General features: G+C 37.7%; 1 protein-coding gene across 1 annotated transcript in view; it reads left to right on the top strand.

The window, feature by feature from the left end:
- camkvl (CaM kinase-like vesicle-associated, like) overlaps positions 1-25,611 on the top strand; it is a 37,183-nt gene extending 11,572 nt beyond the window's left edge. Inside the window, exons 2-11 of the mRNA XM_033969303.2 lie at positions 18,744-18,850; positions 19,067-19,198; positions 19,492-19,566; positions 20,563-20,701; positions 21,407-21,527; positions 21,755-21,830; positions 21,902-22,038; positions 22,250-22,328; positions 22,405-22,492; positions 23,615-25,611. Coding sequence (XP_033825194.1) covers positions 18,756-18,850; positions 19,067-19,198; positions 19,492-19,566; positions 20,563-20,701; positions 21,407-21,527; positions 21,755-21,830; positions 21,902-22,038; positions 22,250-22,328; positions 22,405-22,492; positions 23,615-24,904 — 2,232 coding nt within the window. The 5' untranslated portion in view covers positions 18,744-18,755 and the 3' untranslated portion in view covers positions 24,905-25,611. The remainder of the gene's footprint in view (positions 1-18,743; positions 18,851-19,066; positions 19,199-19,491; positions 19,567-20,562; positions 20,702-21,406; positions 21,528-21,754; positions 21,831-21,901; positions 22,039-22,249; positions 22,329-22,404; positions 22,493-23,614) is intronic.
- Positions 25,612-25,701: the final 90 nt, after the last annotated feature.

The following is a 25,701-nucleotide window of genomic DNA, read 5'->3' as shown; positions in this document are numbered from 1 at the left end:
AAGAGTTCATAAAGACTTGGATAAATATTGATCACAGGATAAGGTGAAATGAAAACCATTGCTTTGGCCTGACTTTTATTGTTTGCCATGTGGTGAGTTCTACCTCCTTCACAATCCAACTTATTCCTTCACTTTGTCTGTCTTTCTTTTAAGCTCATATTGTGCATCATCACAACAAAACCAATTGATCTTTTTCCTGGTAATTTTAAGTGCTATAGACTAGGGACAGGACAGTATTAAAATTTCGACTTTAGATTATTTTGACCAGAATAATCGCAACTAAAGATATTATCGTGATGATTATTAAACCAAGGTTTAATTTTTTTTTTTTTTTTTTAAAGTCACTAAAACATTAATTACTGTAAATTTCAAACTATTGAGCTCTCCTGACCATAGGCCGCACCAGCTACATTTTAAAAGAAAATACATTTTGCACATGTATAAGCCGCACTTGAATATAAGCCGCAGGTTTTCATGTTGTACCTTGAGATGTTCATGGTTGTTGTAAAACCATGCCCTGCTGCTAGCAAGTTGTGCAATCAACTGTGCAAAATGTTATTTAGCTAGCACTACCCTATATAGCAGTGTTAGCGCACTGCGCAGCAGCAGTGTTGACACGAACACGTACTACAATTCATACAAATCCAATCGGACTTCACCTTCTTGAGTGGTGGATATGTCATCGGGGACCAGGTCCACTGCCTGCGTAGCCATGACGGTGACTCACGGTGATGAAGAACCATCCCCAATTCGGAAAAGGCACAGAAGCTAACAAGTGTCATTGCTATGATAGAAGGACCCCTTGTGGACAAATAGAAGAACTAACAAAATTGTATTGAAATCGGAAAACATAAGGCAGTCTCGTGTCATAAAGGCGATTATAATAGTGTGCGATCATCATTATTATTAAAAAATGCCACAAACGATTAAGTGCGGACCTTTTAGCGATATTATCGTAGATCGTCCCATCCCTACTATAGACAGCAGTGGTTATTTCACAGCTAGTCACTAAATCTTGGTCTTAGTCAGTCATTTCTTGCCAGTCGCTTACAGACAAATGCATCACTGTCAAAAAAGGAAAAACCTCTCCAAATCCAGACCAGAATAGCAGCATTATACCAAGTGTAGATTGGCACAAACTGACAGACATACTGAAGAAAGCTATGCCCGGACTGTAAATTGACAACTTTCGATGTTAAAAATAGCCCCCCTATTTAGACAGAGATTTAGCATGAATAAATGATACCTATTTTTAAGACTCCAAATGTGGCACATGCAGACGCAAGCTAACGCAATCAAGTGAATACATTACTTCAGTTTTAGATTAACTGGATAAACCATTTTACCAAAAACTAGGATTGCAGAAAACAGCTTTCACTGAATAGCAAAGTAGCATTGCCTTTGCTCTGGTTTGTTTTGGGGTAATTTGCATTCTTAACTAGAGCTGGGCGGCAACTAAAATTATTTTACTATTTAGGCCTAAATATACTGTAGTATTGGATAGATTTTTTTCAGTGTATCTGGGACCAAATTATTTAAAAATGAAGCCCAAATAATATCAAAAGGCTTTTCTAATGTCTACATTCAAATATAGGATCAGAATGTTATTTAACCTTTTGAAGCTGAAACAATTTTTCAAATGAAAAGTCTGTAATCCTATGGTTGTCCTGTGTAGTCTGCAGCTTCTTTCTGCTCACTATGAGAAGGAGGGTAGAGTCCTGGCTTAGTCTTGCTTAATTCTTGATTCAGGTCTGGTAAAAGTCAGTCCTCGTGTTTAGTTCTTGTTCAGTCCTAGTTCAGTTCTGGTGCATTACTGTTTCTAGCCAGCTTACTTGATACTTAACATGAATATCCCATAGTTGTCAAAGTAAACATGATTGACATGAGCAGTAAACTTCCGCGCATTGCCGCTGATCGATCGCTAATCCTCCACACGCATATTTAATTATGTATTTAATGTCACTCTTTGAAGACTTTACTTTTTCTCTTTGATCACTGACTCTTTTTGGATAGATTAAAAACTCAGACGGTGCTTGGACTCATCTCTGTCACAGCTCATGTCCAGTGCACAGTCACTGCGGACCCACCCTCTTGTGTGTGTATGTGCTGAGTGGAGAAAGAGAGAGAGACTAATCTGTGTGTATGTGCTGAGTGGAAAGAGAGCGGGGAAAAGGCGAGCGCAGCGGCTCACAGACCGGAGATGGGCTCTTTGGTCCTGTGTTTTTGACTGATAAACATGACCTGCGTTAACGTGTGGGGTTAAAGCGATAAAACACGTAAATGTACTCAGCCCTATTCTTAACACAGTGAACATTAAATGGGACCTATTATGTAAAATTGACTCTAGTGATCTTTCAAACATGTAAGAGTGGTGTTCCCTCATCTTTCAGCTTAGTCAAACTTGTATTTTGATTGATTCATGCATGTCTGACTAATAATGTATTGTCCTGCGTTCAAGACTTGAGTGCTCAGAAAATCGTTGTTTCCACCCACCCCCTGTCTCCACCCTCTGCTTGCTTGCTTACCTATTTGCAAATGTTAAAAAAGTTAAGGCTCTGAGTCATACATGTACAGTTAAAAATGTCATGATTAGATTTACATTTAACTATCAAATGTAATCAAATTCCACAGTCTGCACCAAAGCAGCCATGATTTGAAACTGAATCAATTCCTTTTACAGCTATATCTTATTTCTCTAGACCTCTTGAGCTCTATTTTTAGTTTAACAGAACCTTCCTTACCTTCTATATACAGATGTAACATTCCCAAGCAGGTCTGCAGCACTTCAGCTAGAAACTCAAACACAGCATTCTACAGGCCTTGAATCCACACCTGCGGATTCATAGCAAACAAAAACAGTCAAAGTTCACACTGTATGTTTTCAGTTTTTGTTGACCCCTCTTTAGACAGTAGACTGTTACATGTGTGACTCACAGAGGAAGCATCTCTCAGTACAGCACATGTCCACGCTTTGCCACAGGTGTACCAGCCTCTGTAAGGTGTAGTCAGTGCCCACACAGTTGTAAAAATAACCATGGTAGTCCTACACACAGTAGAGACCTATGTTTTAAAATGGTCTCCAGCAGTCATTTACCGTATACCGCTATAGGCCTGTATTTAAACTAGCTCTCTATCCACTCTTCCTCTTCATTCCTCCACTTGGCTGACTGTCTCTTGGGGCGGGATTTCACTTATAAGTCTTCTATCTCACAGAATATTTCACAAAAGCACTTTCACCATTTCTTATATGCACAGCAAGGTCTATAGACTAAAACTGTCCCATGGATGCGATGGTATTTTAGTTCATCATGCACTTTTTTTGACCATCCTCCTTTTCTCATGCAAATTTAAAAAAACACATTAAAGCACATTGGCAATATATTTCTGACCTGGGAGACAAAGAACAGTCACGACAGTATTTAGGCCTATGCATTTATTATGGGTTTATGTTGTCTAAATATTATAGGAATAATGCATTATTCATAATAATACTATACAAGATCAAAGAGGTTTGCAGTTTACAGTGTCGTACTGGAGCAAAGAAAACAAAAAAGTGCCATGAAAAAAGATGCTTTAACAGCAGTTTATTCACAGTCAGGTTTCTGTTTTTTTTTCTGACAATATTAAGATGTACAAAAATACAATGCAAAGGGCTAATTAGATGCTCTAAAGTAGTATATTAGCCAAGCAAAAAAGTGGCATTGACAAGTTTAGGGTTTACATTTGGGCTCAAACAAGTCCATGGCAAAAACTAAAATAACCACTTCCAAAATTAGTAATAACGACACACATTTTTACAACAAAATTTCCAAAAAATATTTTAAACAAAAGGTTATAGACTGTGTATCGTCCTTTATATGTTTAACAAGTACCTGTAGCTAGTTGTGTAATAAAATGCTAAAAAAAAAAAAAGTCCATAAAAATACAAGTTTTACTATTTTATAAATGATGTCCAGAAACAGAATGACAGGAAGGCTTCTGGGAGATTTTACACGTTTCTCCACTTTGATTTGATGGGCATTTTCCAATTCCCTGAAGTTAAACCGGTTAATATTTAATAGTTAATGACACACAGACAGCAGTGAGCAGTTAGGAGCCTCTAGCCAAAATAAAGCAGTTTTCACTCTGAGCTCCTTCTCAACATGCAAGACAAGAGAGTTGTGGGAGTTAATGTTACTCTAATGGAATATTTTACCATTTTATTTTTAATGGTAGTGATGTCCTCATTACTTTTTGGCCTTTTCTGATTTCATTTGGAAGTAGATTTTGTGACTTTACCCACACTAATATGCATAATGCACTTTGTGCCATGGAACAGGTCCAGTACTTTTAGCCTGATATAAATAAGAGGGACCAATGTATTTAGACATTTTATGTAAAAGTGGACATATAATTATTTATTAAGTATATATTTTGATTCCCTTGGCATTTCGCATTTTAGAACTTAAAACTTAAATATCATTCCTATATTTACTGTAAGCCTCTGTTTCCAAGGGGATATATTTGTCTTAGAGCTCCCTCTACTGAGAGCAATTGTCACAAATCTTGAAAAAATAAGCAAATTATCAGCCATTTAGAAACCGAGGCACGTAATGATTTATGTATTTCATGGGAGATTTATGGGTTCTGATTTTTTATGTAACTATCTAAGGAAAATTACACAGAGATTGAGATTGAGCACTCAGAGAAAGACGACTTCACAAACAGAATTACTGAAATAAGTGTGATTCAAGTAGAATACAATTCCAGGTGTGTTTTTAATGAGATATCATTATAACATTGTTCAAAGCTCAAAAAAGTCAGTTTTGCACAAGATGTCCCCTTTAAGCTTTGCCAGTATTATTTGTAGCCTTTTAGGTGATCGTGGCAGAGTGAGAGTGAGTGAACTTGTCCAAAAACACTTCTGAATTTGTATTTCCAGTGAGTGCATAATAACAGTTGTCTGTGATTCTTGCTACTAATTGGCTATGACCCACGACACCAAATCCTCATAATGAATGGAATTAGCAAAGGTAGCAAGATAAGCCACACATGAATATTTTGATATCTGTCTTTTTCCTCATCCCTTACCTTGCCTCTTTGTCTATCTTTCACTCCAACATCCCCCTGAGAGAGACTGACCTAGTTCATGAGTGCAGACTTGTCACACACTCAAACGTGCACAGGCATGTTGCAGAGAAAGGCTTGCAAACTCGCAATTAACTTAAGCTCAGAAGTGACAAGATATAACTGGACATGTGAGGTGCCCATCTGTGTCCCTATGTGATGTATCCCCTGATGTAGATAGGTGCATGTTTACTGTCCTTGTGAAAACGAGCCTCTAGGGGACAGATGACACAATTGATCTAAATGCTTAGAGGAATGCTGTCTTTATTTCATTGGACTGTATGTCTTTGTGCACAGTTGTTCTTTTAGTGATACTAGATTGTCCTTCACAGTTTAGAGCACCTTAGCAGAGGCTTACGGCAGATCATTTCCTTCAGAAGCACTCATTCAAATAAACATCTGTTCAACTTCATTAGTGCCCACTGCCCACTGAGCCAAATAGGACAAGCACACATTCAGTATAAGTGTTGGTAAATATATTGCCTCTTGCTTCGTCCATTTTTACCTTTTCAAATCTAAACTTGATAAAATAATTTATTCTTATCTCTCTCTTTTACCTTCTTCTGCATGTTCCTAATAGATGTCAAGGGCACACTGAGCCTACCTCTGCTTTTATGGACCTGGATTTTTCATTGCAAAGAACATCTAGCTTTTGTGAATGTCAAAAAAACAACTGTGGTTCTGTGAGTTCTGTGATCAAATATTAGTGTTATTGTTTGTACTTGCATTTTTTTTTTCATTTAATTTTGTGTTAATTTTGTGAACTGTGTAGGCCATGTTCTAAAACTTTATTCCTCTGTGATTGTGTGTGCAGAGGAAGTGTGCTGCATATTCATCATCTCAATTAAAGTCTGAGGTTTTGGAGAGGCTCTCAGTGCTCTTTGTCCAAAGGCCACTTCGGCCACAAAAGGAATGAATTAATGCGGATGTGATGGCTTAAAATGCACATGCACGGTGCGGTGTGAGTACACAGACAAATGGATCTGTAGAGAGAGTAATAGAGATTTAAAAATTCTTCCTGCAAGGCAAAACCAACAATGACTCCTGTGGATTGGAGGTGAAGGTGGAGAGTGGGAAGGTGCATCGCGTTAGTCAGTGTAAGGTCCAGTTTGAGAGTCATATAGTTGAAATATTAGAATTAGGCCTCAGTTGCAGTACCAAATGTTTTGTGGCATTATTCATCTCTGTTTATGGTGTACTTTCTTTGCTAACTTTCTTGTGGTGTACTTCACTTTTATGGAGGCCCTTCTGGTACACTTTACTGTGGAACAAAAGCTTGCTGCGACCTCTTGCTTTTCTTCTTTTGACTATTTTAAATAATGCACTTTTCCCATAAACCAGTATCTCTCTATTTTTGCCACCCCTTAATCTTTGTCATTCCAGAGTGTCAACAGTCATTTTATGTAAATTATTTATACTGAATTACAATCTTTAGTAAGTAAGTAATCATCGGATTTATATAGCACCTTTCAAGATACTCAAAGCACTTTACATTGCATTATACCTTCACTCCAAACTCAGTGGAGCAGTGCCATTTGGCAGACTGACGGAAGCAATGTTGCCAATTTGTGCCATCAGCACCTCTGGCAACCACCAACATTCATACAGGCAATGTGGGTGACGTGTTTTGCCTAAGGACACAATGACCTGATTTTTCCAGTGGTCTCCTGTCTAAGTACTAACCAGAGCATCCCTGTTTAGCTTCTGAGATCTGACGAGATCAGGCTTTGACAAGCCGGTATGACCACAGTATGCAGGTTAAAACTTCTCCCACCATTCCATTCAACTATTCAAGACTCATTGGGAATGCATATATTTTATTTGATCGATTGTTTTAGTAAATTTCATTTTGGTCACATCTGTAAAGTTAAAGCTATACTATGTAACCTTTCAGGTGGAGGGTCGGTCACCTGTTTGACAAAGTAGCAACATGGAGATGTTGTTTTTTCTGGAAGTATGTCAATTGAGACAAGCAGGTGACACCACTTGGCCAAGTTACAGGTCATATCTGTGGGGAGAGAACACTGCTTACAGTAAGATTGCATGTTTTTCAAGGTATTTTTAGTAAGAAGAAAAAATGTGTATGCCATGCTGTGGACCATTCCTGGCAAAGCAATAATATCTTTAAGTAGACAAGCAGACCCTCCACCAGAAAAAAATGCATGGTTCACCTTTAAGGTTAAGGCACACTTTATTGTCCCCGTAGAAAAATGTGTCTGTTACAACCTGTACTACATTACATTTAGAACAGATTAGTTAAGAAAGATGCAGATAAATAAAAGTGGAGCATGTGTAATCAAAGCTGAACTACAAATGAATTAAGTAATTATGCTTGTTGCCAAAGTATCTCTCAGTCCATGAGCAAATTATTTAAATACACCCTAGTGTCTCCACACTTTATCCAGTTGCTCCAAGTTCCCCAGCAGAACCTTGAGTCAGTTCGACCTTTAAATACAGATACATTTAGTGCTTTGGGACCTTTATCTTCCCCAGTGGATGTTTAATAGTGTTCTCAAACATCTAAAATAGTAGCAATGACATTTCCTCCTCATCATTTAGCCTGCTACTTGTATGCCAGGTTGAGAGGTGTCAGTGTGTGAGACCCCAGGAGAGAAGTTTGACACGTGAGCCATGTGCACGCTGCACTTTTGTGTCAGCTGGCATGACAATTCTCTTCAAAGCCATAAATTTTTACTTTTTAAATGTTCCATGAGCTACACGCGTGAGTGAAGCAAGAGATTTTGCCTTGACTTGTGAATTATGTAAAAATAGAATATTAATTTGCAATTGTGATGAAGTGAGAATGAGGGATTTTGAGGGGAGTGAGGAGAGAGGTACTTTATTTGGTCTAGTATATGTGTGTGTGTGTATATGTATATGTGTATGTGTATATATATATATATATATATATATATATATATATATATATATATATATATATATATATATATGTGTATATATATATATGTATATATGTATATATATATACACACACATACATAAAACTTCTAATTAAAACAATTTGAATAATGTGAAGTGAACAAAAGCATTTAACATAGACATAGCTACCTCACTCCATGTGCTATTTCCAAGCCTGGAAAAATTGTGACAGTCATGGATTAAATGGAATCAAATCTTAAACTTTTACAAAAAAGAGAAATCTGTTTATAAATCACTGCACACTGGCCAGACGTCTAAAGCTGAAAAAGTTATCCAGTCCCATGACATAAGTCCAGCCATTGGAAAAAGCTAAAGCTCCCTAGACAGCATTTGTAATTATCAACATGCTGTTGTTCAAAATGCCACCCTGGTAAAGGTTATAAGGGCAAAAACCAAAACAAGACTGAAATTATAGAGGAAGAAAATCAAATTTTCCATTCACTTCAGTATTCCTGAATGACACAGAGACATATTGGTCTACTGAAGATATCCTGTGCACACTTACACTGGCTTAAAAACTAATTAAAATATTGATTGTAATTTTATTACATTCGGCACTATATGAGCAGGATTTGATCATCTTCAAAGTATGTGATTAGTTTTACTCAAACAAAGATTCTCTGTTTGAACATTGAGAAATGTGTGTTGCTTAAAGAGTTGGAGACACCATTCATCTTAAACATCTTCTATTGAAAGACATACTGATTTCAGCACTATATGACCATCATGCTTGGCCCTTGTCTCACAATGCTGTGTCACTGTGACATTTCATCTTTGGAAAATAAATCCTTTACATAAAATCCAATTCACTAACAGGTACTTTGATAAATAATATCTATATTATTCACTTTTACCTGTCAGTATTCACAGTGTTATACCAATCCTACAACCCTCACAGTTGTAACCAACAGTCTATTAAAACTAAATGCTACGGAGTGTTTAAGACAAAAGTGCAAACATGCAAATGCCAGGCGAATCAGGGATGGGCTAAGAAGCTGAGGAACGTAGAAATGAGAAGCAAAGTGGGCTCATACTTCAGTTCATAAATATTTTTATAGTTGGCCTGTATGAGAGGGAAATGTGCTGAATGTGAAAATGCACCTCCATGCTTTATGCAATAGGTTTATATAAGATATTTATGATCCTCCCTTTTCCTTTCATTCACGGTTAGGATCCTTTTTTGTGCTCTCATCTGTCTACCAGTTTCACACTTTAACAAAAACACCTGGCGTAACTGAACCTATCTTGTATAGGCCATATCTTTTATTTTCCCTTCCTGCTTGGATTCACTTTATTTTAAAATTAACCACCCAAAGGTAAATCAGAATTATCAAAAGGAGCACAGTACAATTAATTGGCTTTTGTCAACTTCAGTTAGATAAAACTCTACTTCTGTGTTTTGCTCTTTCAACAGAGGGAACCCATTCAAATAATTAATTGTTATGCAAGCCTGGTTAAACCTTCTGAAATCTAATAAATAAATAAAATGTTCATTAATAAAGCACATTTATAGTCACACATTAACACATTTTACTTGTGCATGTGTGCTTGTAATTAACATGTAGTTGCCTTTTGTCCAGGGCATACTTGAAAAATATGAGGCTTTTCCTGGTTTGAAAAAAGGTTAAATAAATGAAATTAGATAGGAGGTTATACAGCACCATACCTTCAGAAACTAGAGGCATTTAGAAAGCAAGACCAAGAAACTGGCCCCATCTCGCAATGGCTAAAACACAATAGTCTGGACCAGGAGTTTGCTCTCACTCCACATTGATTGATTGACTCATTGATTCCTAGTGGCTGGAACAATACTATAGTATAGACCTCTGTAAAACTTCTGAATCAAATTGTTGAAACTATTTTTTTTTCCCAATGGTGCCTTTCTGACCTCTGACCTTATGAATTATATAACAAAATCCAATTATTACTTTTTGAACTTGTTGCACACAATCCTAGAAAATGGTGAATTGTTTGGAGAGTAACTACACAGGCTTATAATTGTCAAAACTGTTTATGATACACATTTCTTCTTATTAAATAGCTTTGTGTTTGGCTTCACATAATCTCCAGGCCTGTCCCGCAGCCACACACACACACAGAGCACCTGCCTGTCAGCCCAACACGCATTCTCAGACACATACTCAGGCTTTGTCATGAAAACTTGGCTCAGCTCCCTAAGGATACACCTAAGTCTGCCATTGGCCCGCACCGGTCCACTAATGAGGCGAAAGGAAGAGCAGCACCACCGCAGAAAAGGGTACGACAACACACAAACATGTCCTATAGTGTGTGAAAGAGAGGGAGAGAGAGGAGAGAGAAGAGAGGGGAAAATACATATTTACAGTCTGTGGGGATCAATGTTTGTTCCAGTAAAGACCGCACGCGAATAGAGTTACCAATAATATAATCCAATACAATTCAAGAAAGACGAGCGTGATCAAGGGCTACGTTATTTTAAAAGACTGACAGCTTCAGCTCTAGATATTTCGATGTTTTGTTTGTTTTTTTTACAACTGCTACGGTTTCTGTCTGGGTGTTGTGGCCGGTAGCTGATGTCATCATAAATTTATTACAACCCTCAGAGACAATAGACTGTATAAAGAAGTGGAATAAGAGAGTGTGACCTCACCCTTAGTTTTCAGCTCCAGTCAAACGAAGCTCATCGAGGCTAGCAGTTATAGGGTCGAATCTGGAGCCGAGTTCCATATTTGGACTTCCGACAAGATACCAAATAGAGCCAATCCTGAGCGAGGCTGTTGAAGGTAATGCCCCGCCGGTTTAGCAGGGAGTAGACGCTTAGCAACACTTTCAATCAAACCTGTTGTTAATGTTAGCAGGAGCGACCTTGGGGAAAGAAGGCGCCTGATTTGTCTGTAATTAATCTTCATATCTTGATTTATGGACACAGTAGTGAAATAAAGAATACCAGGATCATGTAGGGTGGTTTAATACCAACATTTAATATGAACAGTTAATACGGATACAGAGAGGGGCCAGAGTCAATGGAGTTGGAAACTTGCCCCTGCTAACTTCCTATTTGAAAAAGCAGGTTAGATATGCCCATTTATATATATACAGTCTATACCACAGGCTGAAGCAAAGTTGTTGTAAAGTTCAGAGGTAGCTTAGCTTCATTACTTTTATATTCTTATTTTAATTTTACAAAAGACACATCTGGTGCATTCAGAACAAAGTGGGACACAAGGGCACATGAGAGATCGGGACCATCAAGTAGGAGGTTATTTTTTCCATACTAGACCAATACCAATATTCTATGAAAAAAATCCTTATCCTTATCAATACATACATCCAATCCTAATGAACTCAATGTCCTGCAGTAGTACAGTATGTTGTGTTTTTTATGCTACAGCAACTTTAACTAATGGAAAATACTATAGGAAAGAAGGTCAGTTTTTTCTCCTGGTGTTACAGATGTGATTAATTTTGATTGGTGTTTTCTTATTAAACCTGTATATGGTTGTGCCTTGGAGTCACATAAACACACTGTAGAATTGTGGCCAACGAGGGAATTAGTGGACCCCTACTGGGAATACACTGTAAGAAAACACACAGAGAGAGCTCAAATATAACACAAAAGACATATACATTACAATAACGTTTTTTTAGCACACTCAAAAGGATATATAGGTACGTATGAAGACAGGAAAGCAGTATTCAAATATTGTATACCACAAATATAGAACCAGCCACTGTTACTCTATTGTATTACTGTGATATTGGATATTGATGGAGCTATAGGGAAGGTATTTAACTGGAAGACTACATTTCCTTTTATTTTCACCAGCACCACCACTATTATAGACACCAAAACTGCATTACACAACCTAAATTCTATATATCATACATTATCATTATCATTATCATTATAACGTGTTTTATGTGTTTTCTCTGGGCTGAACTACTTTTCACTACTGTGTCTGTTCAAACACTGAAAGCACCATTACTATAATGCATACCACAATTCACATTGCAGCTTAGGTCAAATCATGTACCCAATTATTTGCCTTCTTCAGAAAATATACACTTTCCTCCCTCCGCTTCTTGTTAAACTGAATTGAACAAGAAGCTTTTGTTGATAATTGACCACGCGCTTCCTCTAACGTCATCTTATTTTCTCCATCTGGGTCTGCCTCTTATGTGCCCCATCCTCACAACTCCTCTGCTCCATTTCAGGTCACACCATTGCCCCAAAGAACCACAGCTCTGAGCCCCTCTCTCCCCTCACTGCGTAGAGCAAACTAGGCTATGAGTTCACATTAATGTCATTATATCCTTCTTTAATGAAAACATATCTTTGTGGGGCAAATAAGTGATATGAATGAGGACACTAAAGTGCTTTCAGCCGCTCTGCCTGGAATAATTATACTGCAATTATTTCCTAATTAAATCCAGTGAAACTCTTACATAAGGGAGATAAACTAAAGGGATGTTTTTACAGCTTTTGAACCCAAAGCAATGCAAATGAAGGCGTGCAATGGAATAAATCATGTTTGGATTTTATTAATGAGAACTATTGTAGCACTGTCAGCTCTGTTTACATGGATTACGAGCAAAACACAAACAACCACACGTTATCAAAGGAATGTGTGAATTAACAGTAGTATTAAGAGTAGTATCAAAAAAATGTCATTGTGGAGACGTTTTTCTTTTTTTTCAATATTACACTTTTTGTAATATATAGTTTGTAGAACCAACCCTAAAACAAGCTGTGTGTGGCTCCAAAACATCTACTGTAAGAATGATTCAAGGTTGACAATTCAGTCTCGAGTCCAACTGTTGCTGTTGTTGTGCCCTTAGGCCTCTGACCAAGATGCGCCTTGCCTCAAACCCAAAGTAGCTGGATTAGGCTTTAAATCATAGCCACTGCGAATATGAATATGCAGTGAAAAATTAATGAATTATTTTTGAGCTAACGGGCTGTTTGCGGGCAGAAATGGGAAATACGATGACATACTTGCATCATTGAAAGACTGAAATTGCAAATGTAGGTTTTTGTGATGGAAGATTTTGTCATTTGAGGCGTTAAAGAAATAAAAGCATTGTGTCAGATATTAATGAGTGGCGGTTGTACTTCCCTGTCTCTGTCACATCCAGGAAGTATTTGTGGAGTTCACCCGCGTGTGAAATGTGTGCATGCATTTGTGAAGGCTGTTCCACATGTGAGTGAAGTCAGACATGACAAGATACATACTGGTCACACAAGCAGAAGTAATCTATGTCCTTAACCTCATGGGACTAGGACAACTGTTTATTTACTTATCAATTTATACTTATACTTGAGGACTATATTATGTGGTTACAGTCCATTATACTTTGGTAAATAGAAATGTTCATCTACTCATACAAAGGCTTTACATGTGTGTCTTTTGACTATACTATCACAGTGTTGTTCATTATAGCACTGGTTTTGATGGCATTAGTAGCAGAAGTGAAATATTGGCAGAATAGTCAGTTTTAGGTATGACTAGGGATGGGACAATAAACAATAATATCTATTACTGTGATAAAAAGGCAATCACAACAAAGATCATGGCTGTTATATCACCAGGATGTGCAGAGAAAAGGTACCTATAATGTATCTATAATGTTTTCTTTTAGATCATTGTTGTTTTCAGGGCGACAGTAGCTCAGTTGGAGGAGTTTTTGTCCACTGATCCAAAGGTTGGCAGTTTGAATCCCGCCCCCCATCCCAGTGTCTGTATACACTGGTGTATGAATGTGTGTGTCAATGCGTGAGTGGTTTCTTGATGTAAAGCGCTTTGAATGCCTTGAAGGTGGAAAAGCGCTATATAAAAATGTGACCAATAAGACAAAGAACAATACTATAACAGTTGTTTATACGGAACCTATTCATAATATTATAATTATTCATATTCGTAACATTTTTGAACTGCCAGCAACTTTAATAATTATTGTGATATAATGGCAATTATTTGGACATGATAATCGTGACACTAAATTTAAAATATTGTCACATGCCTAGGTATAATAATACATTTCCCATATTTCAAATTTCCCCATGTGATAATATAAAAGCTCTAAACTTTGTCCTCTGTATCTTGCAGTTTGAATGTCGTTAAGGACTGTAGTAGTTTTATTATTGTAAACAAATGACATTGTGTACTTTTGGCCATTCTATGCATTTAGTTAATTATTTTTTTCTGCCATCTGTTTTCAACTTGTTTATCTCTTCTATGTAGATACAACATCACCTCTCATCTAAACCGTGCGTTGTTTAATCACATTGTACAGGATTTGTGCCTGCTGCTGATGATAATGACAATGTTTGTGATTGGGAGGCGTCATGTTGCATCTGTTAAATCCAAGGACATAGTGACACATTTCACCATTTCACTGCCACATTAGATTTAAATTGTTGTTAACGTAAACTGTACATCGGTGCTTTCCAATAAGGGGTATGGGGACCTCTAGGGGTACCTGAGCACATATCAGGGAGTACTTGGAATAATTTCAGTTTTAAAAAGAAGATGAAATTGAATATTTGAATATAAAACACAGTAGTTGTTTTATATGATATTGTGAACACTTTTGGTAGTTGTACAAGAAATGTGTTGTTTTCAGTCAAATATACTGTTTTAATGCTGGCATTATACTAATACAAGTCTAAAGTACAGCCAAATCAGCAGAAATATTATTCCCTACAAATGACAAAAAGTGAGTTGATATCCTGTGTGTTTTGTCCTGAGTGTTGTGCACTTTAGAGATCAGTCTTGCAAATGCAGCAGTCTCTGTCATGAGTCTAAAACAGTCCTCAATCTGTGTTCGAGCGGGGTTTTCCAGACCCTCAGAATTAGTCTGGCAGCCACTTTACAACTTCAATCTTCACCATACATGTCTTTTGCCCAGTACCAACTTTTTGAAGATGTTTTGCCCCTGCTGATATATGTATCCATTTATCTTCCTTTGCTTATACCTGCCAGGTGGTACAGGTCGCTCGAGTCTGTCCCAACAATTTAATTAACTAGTATTTTCATGACTCTATTATCTAAAATATTCAATTGGATATTTAAATGACCGTTATATTGTATGAATGAAGAGCGATAGACTTGTGGATAACCTTAACTTTGACTTTTTCCACATAGACTATGTTCAGAGCTGATAAAAGGTATTCTTTTGGATTCATTTGGCGCATCAGTCACAGCAGCTTTACACTTGTGAACACGCGCGCACAGTCAGACAGACACAGGCAGGATGTGAGGTGTGATTCGCAGCCCTGTGTACCTTCATGTCTGAGTGTGCTGTGTTAAAGGGTGTGTGTTGCATCGCATTAACATAATCAAATTCATGACAAGACACAGAATAAGAAATTCTTTTTATACTGAATGATGATGCCCAAAAAAGCAGGCATTTGGGTAGATTTTATTCATTCTTTTATATTCCAACCACTCCGCTCACATATTTTAACTAAAACCTTACCTTTGTCATAATTTTGCAATGCCACTATTCATTCAACAAACATTTTCACTGGTAATGTACTAAATTACATGCCATTCTTTAGCCTACTTTCTGCATTCTCTTCTTTCCTAGCACTATTGCTTACTATACCTCCTACGAACATGTCAAAAACTTTTCTATCTGCCCTCTCTAGCTCCATCCGAACTGTTGCTCTTATTAAATTCTTATCCATTTTTTTATGTACAAAAAAAATAAAACTCAACATCTTGGGTCCTGCTAACTCCGACCAACCCCTCTCCTCTGTGACATGAGTTAACAGGACTACATATATGCTTTCCTTTTATTAAGCACTGCAGACTTGTTCATTCAAGCCGAGTGTTTTTGTGACACGTTTCTGCTGCCAGTGTGCATCCTTCACACTCTACTGTAGCTGTGAAGTTGAGGCTGCTCTCAATATGCCTCTGCAGTTTTCTGTTATTCACCCGATGATTCTGCGCACTCTTTCTCAGCCCTTAGCTCTTACTCATTGTGTTCTTTTCTCTTTCGTTCCTTACATTTTTCCCTTCCTCATCCTTCCTGTTTTTTAGTCAAACATTTAGTCAGTTTTCTAGCTCTGGTTTAAAGACGAATATCAATGGGAGAAATGTTTGAAATGTGATAATAAAACTTTAATATTAAGGAAAAGCACATTTTACACTGTGGATATTCATTTTGAGAATGTGGATAGCCATAATTGATGTATGGATAGTTAAACATAAAACATAAAAATCTGTAGTGAAGAGTGCACTGTGTAACTTTTCTGGTGGACGTTCTGCCAAATGTCTGTCTCCATGGAAATGTTATTGCTTGGCCTGGAATGTTCCCCATTTATTCAATCACAGGTGTTTTTTATAGACCCTTCCAGGTGTGATGCGTTTAGAATAGCCATGCTCACAGGCTGGTACCAATATAAATGTTCCATCCCATTCATGTGAGGCAGCAAAATAACATGAATTTTGACGTTATATGCTGACTTTCTAAAATGGTTTAAGCATTTGTGGTACTGGATGAAACTGTTATTATATATACAGTGTGTAATGTTCCATAAAATGTCCAGTTAGGGAAATTAACATGTATTAAAATTGAGTTATTCCTTATCCAAAAACACAATTCAAAGTAACACTCAAAAATCATTTTCATTTGACATCTGATCCCAGCTGTTGAAGGTTTAAAAGTTTAGTAGGGCAAAGCACTGTTCTGTGTCCCCTGGTCACTACTGTCTGAAATCTCAACATTTCATTTTCTAACACAAAGTTGAAATGGCAAGAGTGTGCAGGGATTTGTGCTGCAGTTACAAAATCCTGTAAATTAAACCATAGCCATTGGGGACATTGTTTGAGAGGAGTAAAACTAACAAGTACTCAGAAAAGTTTTGTCCTCTGCCTTGTCCCGTAACATTTGGAGAGGGGCAGGTGGGGCCTGTAATTCATCTGTTTGTGGCCGATGGGATAAGAGCACGCCATTCATATCACCTTCACTGTCCTGGGATCATGTCAAGTGAATACAGCTGTTCTTGTATAACCTCGAGGGCATTTTATCAATCCAGGCATAGTCTGCACATATGGACACACTACTATTTGCAAATGTGAAAAGTCAGCCATCGCAATACTGCACTTGGCACTAGTACATAGGCACAACACATGCAGTAGCATCGTATTCAGTGCTCTGGATTACAGATTAGAGATTAGGGCCAGTGCTCAGATTACTACAGCCCCACCTTCTCCATTTGTCATCCCCAAGCACCACTGGCCCTCTCATCTGAACTTGTAATGATACACACACACGGAGAATGGCACAACTTGCCTGTAATAATGAATAATGATCTCATGCAAAATGTCATTATTATTATTGTTGTTTTTGGTTTTAATGAAAGGAGTATTATCTTTGATGGAGATATTTTGGAAAGATATAACCCATTGGTTATACACTGTGTGTGTTTGTGTTGGTTTTAAGGATGTGGGTGAGGACAGCCGGAGGACTGTTTGGAGATGCTATATTGATTGCTGATTCACTCTGTACATCCTTGATTTTGTACCTGGGCGTTTTAAGATCTGCTGTTGGCTCAATATTTATTTTGGGATAGAAGATTTTTTAATTATAAATAGCTACAAGTGTGTATAAACTGACTTTTATAACCACTGCATTGGTTAAGGCAATGCAAATGAAGTGGATTGGAGTATTATTCATATAATTATTGCACTTGGCAGTTGCATTAAATGAGACAGGGTAGCCTGTAATGAATGGAGCTGCAGCCAATTGATTCAGATGGATCTGCTCTACATTCTGAGATTGACAAAACATATATTAATAAAGTAGTGACAGTGGATTATGAAAGAAAAAAATGAAAAAGTAAGGCCTGTCAATTGTCTTTGAATCGGCTTAGGCAATATAAGTGCTTTCACTGCTGTCCCTCAAATACTTTGTTTCATTTCTCGGTTGCTGGGGAAAAAATGTATTATGAGTGATATGTAGTGTCAAAAATGGTCCTGTACAGGAAGTATACACTCTCCAGATTTTGTTTGACAGAATGAGCACCTGATTGTCCTGATGTTTTGTGGCTTTTTCTATTGTTGTTGTTTTTTAATTTTAGGGTTTTTTTGTATCGTTTGTTATAACACTATTTATTGTAACATAACTGAAATATATTAATTTGTTTATTTAAAAAGGTGTCATTTCACAGCTATATCTTTGTCCCTGTCTTACAATAGCAAGACTCTGAAAGGCTAGTACAAATTTGCAACATGCTAGACTAGTGATAGCTGCTAAAGAGGCCAGCTGTTCTGGGGATAGGGGACACTGGCCTTTCTAATTGAAGTTTAACTTGGATTTGACAGACGTTACAGAGAGTCCACACAGACTTTGGCAAAAAAGAGGGTAGCTTAGTGGGTAGCTTAATATCTGTTGACTAAACTGGCACGCACCCAGGCTACCAGATGAGCTAGGCTAGCTGTACTCTGATCTGTTCCATCACTGCAGCCTGTTATGCATTGTGCATTTTCAAGGCTAATGGTAAGGTCCGTCCTTTGATACCAGACATCAACTCAAAGAGGCTTTCATAATGTTTCATCAGTGCCTCAATACCTCTTTGACATGCCAGCCGTGCATGCAGTCCTTTCCCTCCTCTTATCTAAGAGCCATCCGGATAGTTTATTTATTAATGTTGAACTTTTGACTGACTGTTTTTCAGATCAATAAAAAGCCCATCTGTGTTTGTTTTCCAGGCGGATGCCATCATGCCATTTGGGTGCCTTGCCCTGCGCGAGGGGCGGTCATACAACCATATATCTGATGTTACAGACAAATATGAGTTTGGACAAGTCCTCCGAGCGTAAGTACAGTCATGGATTTCTGTGGTCTGACAACAGTTATATCCACAATCCCAAAGTCATTATCAATCAGATAAGCCAAACTCAAATACAAAAGTGCTTTTTTTTTGGCCCATTTGTGCCCATAAACAAGGGAGAAAATTATGCAAAACTGTTTTCATTCTCAGCTATTCTTTATCAACAAAGAAAACAACTGCTTACTTTTGTCAATTGTACAGGAAGGAGTTTTGTGAGCTGTGTCTTCTTAAGGAACGTCAGACAGACAAAGTGTTTGTCTGTAAAAAGTTCCTGAAGAAGGATGGCAGGAAAGTCCGCAAGGCCGCCAAGAATGAAATTATGATTCTGAAATTGTAAGTAATCAGAAAACAAATGTGCTCAGAAAGTAGTACAGTGTAAATATAGTAGATCTTTAATCATTTACAAACTTTTCAAATTGAAAATGCATTTAAATGCAAAAATGTGGATCTATATTGGGAAATCTAAAGTAGATTACAATATGTCCTAACTGTTAAGTTTTTAAATCACAATAATACTATGTCTTTGTATTTACATTTTACACAGTGTCTGAGATTGTGTGTCTACTTGAAATCAGTTCCAATCACCAAGTATGAGTATTTCATAATTATTTTTTTTTCATTTCCAGGGTGAACCATCCCAATATTCTTCAACTGATAGATACATATGAGACCAGGAAAGAATACTTTATAATTCAAGAACTGTGAGTTCTCCATTTAAATTACATTAGTCTTGTGTAATTGCGTTAGTGTATGTTTTAATTCTGTTGTGTTCCTCTGCATGGCTTTATAGACACAAATTTATCAGCTCAAGGGTAGGGCTTGAGTCTTCTCTCTTATTACTGTGTGCTCAGATCCAGCCCTGAGCGCCAGAGCAAGGTGCTGGATTTGATATTTGCTCTTAGTAACACTACATTACTCAGTGCACCTGAAGCACTGTTTGGCATAAGTGGGTCTCAGAGGAAGAGAAAGGATCAATATGGAGAGAGTGTGCCCTGTCCATGACACTCAAGAGCAGTGGCTTCAAGAGCACTTGGTACTTCAATTCAGAGAAAGTGGTGATTTGCAATAAACAAGTAGTTGTGTTGTTTATTAAAAGATACCCTCAAAACAATTGTATTTTCTGCCCCTGTCAAGGCTAAGACATAGGTTTTCCCAGCATTGTTATAATTCATAAAAGTCAAATTCAGAAAAAAAAAAACAAGGATTAAGTGCAAATGGTAGATCCAGGAGTAAACCAATATTTAAAACCAACTCTGAACCAGCACGAATTACGAATTTAACCAGGGCACAACCTGCTCAATACCAATCAATCAATGACATGTCACTAAACTGACAAATTTGAGTGAATCTAGGATTTATTCAGGATAGATCCGTAAACAAAAACAACTGTATCCAAAACAGGTGTAAACCAGTACAACACTGATCAAAACATTAAAATATAAATAAATACTCCTTGGCACTGCCTGAAGAAATACTTGTACTAGCTGTATTACCCAGACCATATTTTGAAAACTACATCTTTTTTACTGTTTCATGATAGCTTTGGGCTGACTGAACAGATTGGTTAGCAAAGAAACACTTAAAGGAGTAATGTACTGGTTTCATTGTAGAACATGTGGATTATTACTACATTATTTCAGTTAAAGGTGCTCATGAAACATGCTTGTGTTTCTCATGTTGTGATTTCATACACACAGAGCCACAGGAGGAGATGTGTTCGATTGGATCTTGGACCAAGGGAATTACACAGAGAGAGATGCTTCCAATGTCATCAGACAAGTCTTGGAGGCTGTTGCATACTTACATTCCCTGAATATAGTTCACAGAAATCTGAAGGTACTATTTTTGAAGCAGAACAGCTGGTCACACAATAACACAAATAACAGAAAACGTCCAAAATACTTTTTCATTTCTTAAATCAATAAAAGCTCTTTAGAGGCACATTAAAACCCTGGCAAAATTTGTGGGCAAAGTGAATAAATTCATTTTTGTTTTCTCCATTGAGACTCATGCAGATTGATATTTTCACTCTTCATCACCAAGAAATTATGAGAAAGTTATGGCTCTTATTACCAAATTGGATGATATTCAGATGCCCTCTACTGGGGAAACACGAAATCTCACAGATAGTATCAGTCTTTTAAATGTAGGTATAAAACCAGTGACAATCACTTTGTATTTTTATTCTACTGTTGTTTCAATATTCTCCTAAATCCAATATTCAAGACGATGTGATGCTGATGTGTTCTTTATAGCTTTTAATGTCTTTGCGTCCTTTTCTCCCTTCTCTTTTCTCAGTTTTCCTGCTCTCTATCCCTATCCATCTCTCTTTGTCTGTCTCCACTTGGTTGTAGGATCATTATGTAACAGCATACTGTATACAAAAGGCATACAAAATTGATTACAAAAAGTCTGATTTAAAGCTTAAAGCTACTTGTCTTATTAAACAACACCACAGACTAAACTAATGTGCATGTTAGCTATTTGTGTTCAGTTATATAAAATAAAATAATGCAAATTATTATAATATATATTTTTCAGCTTGAAAATCTGATGTATTACAATGAGAACAACCACAACAAAGTTGTGTTGAGAGACTTCTACTTGTCACGATTTGAAAATGGGCCTATAACAGAACCTTGTGGAACTCCCGAGTATCTAGGTAAGATCAATTAAAATGTCAGTTAGTACTGTTAGTCAGTACTATTACTTTTATTTTTTAATTATATTATTTTTTGTTGTTTCTGTCACTGTGCAAAATGTTATTCATCTATTCTATTTGTGAGTGTAAGTGCAAACATGTTGAAAGGACATAAAGTAGTTATTTTGATTTAGAATAAATATTATATGGTTTTGATGATGCATACCATTGTATGTTATTTTGTTTAGCTCCTGAAGTGGTGGCTCGGCATCGCTATGGACGACCAGTTGATTGTTGGGCTGTGGGTGTTATTATGTTTATACTGTAAGTGCCTAATCTCAATGTACTAAATGTTTCTGTGAATACATTTTACCAACATACTTCTGCATTTCCAGTTTATCAGGTAACCCTCCATTTTATGATGAAACAGAAGAGGAAAATACAGATTTACATAATCGCATTATATTCTGTCGGATTGTTGCTGGTGACTTTGAGTTTGATTCACCATACTGGGATGATATTTCACCTGCAGGTATGCAACATCACCACATGGTGGCGACACACTACAACATTTCATGTTATATTCTTTCCTTTTAGAATAAGTTGTTTGTCTATTACTATGTATGAATGGACATTTGAAATTGATTTAATAAAACATAATCTATGCTTATGCCTAGTAAATAACACAGTAGTAGTTGAATTGAACTCTAAAAATAAATGAAAGATTATTTGTTTGCTTTCAGCTAAGGAGCTTGTTTGTCGGCTAATGGAGGTGGATCAGATGCTGCGAATTACAGCACAGGATGCACTCTGGCACGAATGGTACAAATAGTCACCAATGTTACTGCAATCAAGTCTTCACAAGGCTGTGACTTACCTTTGCATCATCTTGGTTTAGGATTGCTGGGAATGGGGCATCAGAGAAAAACCTTAAAGATGGAGTGTGTGCCCAGTTTGAAAAGAACTTTGCCAAGGCTAAATGGCGGGTATGTCAGCTTGTGTTTACATCCTTTTATGAGTTGTTATCATTTAAGTCTAAATTACTTATACTTGCATTATGTACAAATAAATATAGAGAATAGAGGCAAATTGAGCTTTATTCCTCTTCTCTCTTTCTTCATGTGGTGCCCAGGAGTTAAAGGTATTGTAGCCCACTGTGTAAGGGAGAGTGGAAGGACAGAGCATGGACACAACTCAGATTCTGCACAACATGTTTCATTGATGCATCTAACCACCAATTTCTGAAAAGAACACTTAAATGAACATGTTTGGGCTGATGGAGTTTTTGGTCAATGCTCTGTTTTGATCCACTACCACACACTGCCTTGTCCCAGAAGAAATCCATCCACTTTGCCCCACTTTCTTCTCTAGGTTATGCTCAAAGTGGCACACTCTGTTCCTTTCTGGCTCCTCGTCTGCACAAATATAAGATGATTGGTAAAATGAGATAAACATCAGCAACAAAGAACACTATATATCTGTGTTGCTTATAGATGAGTGCAGATAAGGAGGCTGGCTTTAGAAAGGATTTAAGGGATGTAGGCCACTTTGGACTATTGCACTACAGTGAAGGTTCTGTGTCATTCCTCTTGATCAAATCCTTGCTTATTGCACCTACTATAGGTCCCATCCTGGTCTTAAGAGAGGTTGCTTATGTTCAAATGCGCTGTAGTTACTAATATTTGTGTCAAATAGCTTCAAGAGAATCAATGGCCCAGGAAATCCCAAATGAATGTTTTGTTATGTACATGTTTTTTAAGTTGGCATTTGTACTGGGAGTTGGTGTGCGTGTTTCTTTTTTGTAGATATGTTAGATTAACTAAACATAAATTGGCAGGAGAAGAACAAATTTTATCCAGGGGTACAATAATTGATAGTCTCTCTCCTGAAAGTTAGAACGGCATTAACTACGCGCACAGTTCTAAGGCAAGCACTGCACTTCAAAAACATGATGACAAATCATTCTGCCTTATTCAAGATTTCCACCAAATGCTTTTATGTTTAGAGTTCATAATCACTTTTCACTTTCCTGAGGAATCAAAGGAGGTTATATTCACAGTTATTTTAAATAGTAAAAATATTTTTTGTGTCTTTTGTGTGCCTTGCAGAAAGCAATTCGGGTAACAACATTCATGCAGCGACTGAAGAACACCGAGGCTATGACTGACAGCTCAGCTGAGGTTCAGGGAGGGGAGGAGTCCCAAAGAACCAGTGATGAGGGAGATAAGGGCACAAGTGATGGAGGAGTAACATCCAGTAGTGTGTCTTTAGAGGTGACAGTAGAGAACAGTCCAGTGGGTTTGGATCATGAGGAGATAGGAGATAGGATAACAACAAGTATAGGCCCAACAGTAGGCATTTCGCCTTCAGAAATAAAGGAACCTCCATGTCAGCAGAATCAATCAAATGCAAAACCTGAAACTGCACAGGAGAAAAGGGCTGATGATGGAAATAGAACAACAGTGCCAAATATCAGCCAAAATTGTGTCAAGGAGTCAGAAAGATTAGATGTTGACAAAAAGCAAGTCTCCCACTCTCCTGACACAGCTAACAAACGTAAGATGGCTGCTTCATTCCCTGGCATGACATCCACTGACTCAAGTCCAGCTGCAGTCACAATCACACCTGAGAAAAAGCCTGGTGAACAAAGGGATGAAAACAGTGGATACTGGTGTCAGACTCAGGTCCCAGAGGCAGTGGCTGAGAGGGCAGTGGCACCAGTCTCACCAGCTACATCAGTGGCAGAGGTAAGAATCAGAGGAGAAACTAGCCCATTAGTTAGACGAGATAGAGAGGCCAGAAAAGCAGACAGATACAGCGCTGAATACAGTGTACCACGGACAACTCCTGCCCCTGGACCAGGGTGTTATTCAGTCGGCAGCACAGCCAGTTTGGGCCGTCATGCAACACCTTACAAGCCTCAAATGGTCACATCTGGAATGGAGATGACAGGTTTTGGAAATCCATACAGCTCCCTGTATGCGAGTGGTTCAGGCATCGGGATGTATGGAACTGGGCTACCACACACAAGTGACTGGCAAATGGACAGTGTTATCGAGCAGATTGAGAAGCAAATGGCAGCTGTGTTGGAGAAAATTGAGGGAGACATGCCGTCATTGCTGGAGCAAATCAGTGACTGTCCACCTGAACCGGTCCGTGTGGTTCGGAGCGCACACGCTTCTCCTGCCACCTCCAGAGCTCCTCCGCCACTGCCCAGCTCTCCCAGACCTGCACAGCCTCCTCTGCCTCGTCTGACCATTCCTCCCCCTTCCTATCCACCTCCCTCTCCACCTACACACGCTACTGTCTCTTCCCAAGAACCAGAAGAAAGAGATGGACAAAGGAGTACAACTCACACTGGCCAGTCTCCACGAGCTGGAACAAGCAGGGGTCTTTGAAGAATACACACAATATAACTGCACTTTTTGTGGACTGCTTAACTTGCATCATGCTAAATCTAAGTACAAACTGACATTGAACTACATGCTGGACTATTTAAGGGAGTTTTTTTATTTTTGCTTGAGTTATTTATTTTTCAGTTATTTATTTATGTCAACATGTATCTTAATGTGCATGAAATGCTCACCACCCTGTGTAGAGGCGTGGTATTGTCAGTAGCTCAAGGGAAATGTGTTATGTTTTAGTATCCTTCTAATTGTAAATGCCCAAATGCGCCATCTACTTTTCATCAATACCATTCCCATAATGACCTTTTATCTACATGTAGCTCTTCAATGCACTGTATATCAAATCTCCAGAACAATTGTGGGCTACTTCAAGGGGCTACTTATGGCAGGAAGTAGGCTACATTATTTTTTCTGATTAATATATTGTAAATAGCTTTGCAATAATATAATGCATACAAGATAAGCACAAAAGTGTTCTGATTTTTTTATGTTAATTTGCTCTATTTCCCATGTGTTTATTTATTTTTTATATAGTCATTTTGTACAGATATTTTGGGAAATACAGTAGGTGTTGAAAAGGAGATAATTTGATTTTGTCTTTCATCGTGAACTGCTTTTCCATTGTTGTGCACCTTGTCCTGCGTAAACTGTGTTGTTTGCATCTTTAAAATAAAATTAAATAAAGCATCGTCTTTGCTAAAAAGGAATGGCGTTTGATGGATTTTGTATTTGTGCAGTATCTTGAAGCCTACAATTCCCGGCAAACTTTGAGTCCACGCTGGTTTCGC

Source organism: Periophthalmus magnuspinnatus, chromosome 7, assembly GCF_009829125.3.
Source record: "Periophthalmus magnuspinnatus isolate fPerMag1 chromosome 7, fPerMag1.2.pri, whole genome shotgun sequence".
NCBI classification, from domain to species: domain Eukaryota; kingdom Metazoa; phylum Chordata; class Actinopteri; order Gobiiformes; family Gobiidae; genus Periophthalmus; species Periophthalmus magnuspinnatus.
Note: the sequence above shows the minus strand (reverse complement) of the source record. Positions and strands in the feature narration are given on the sequence as shown.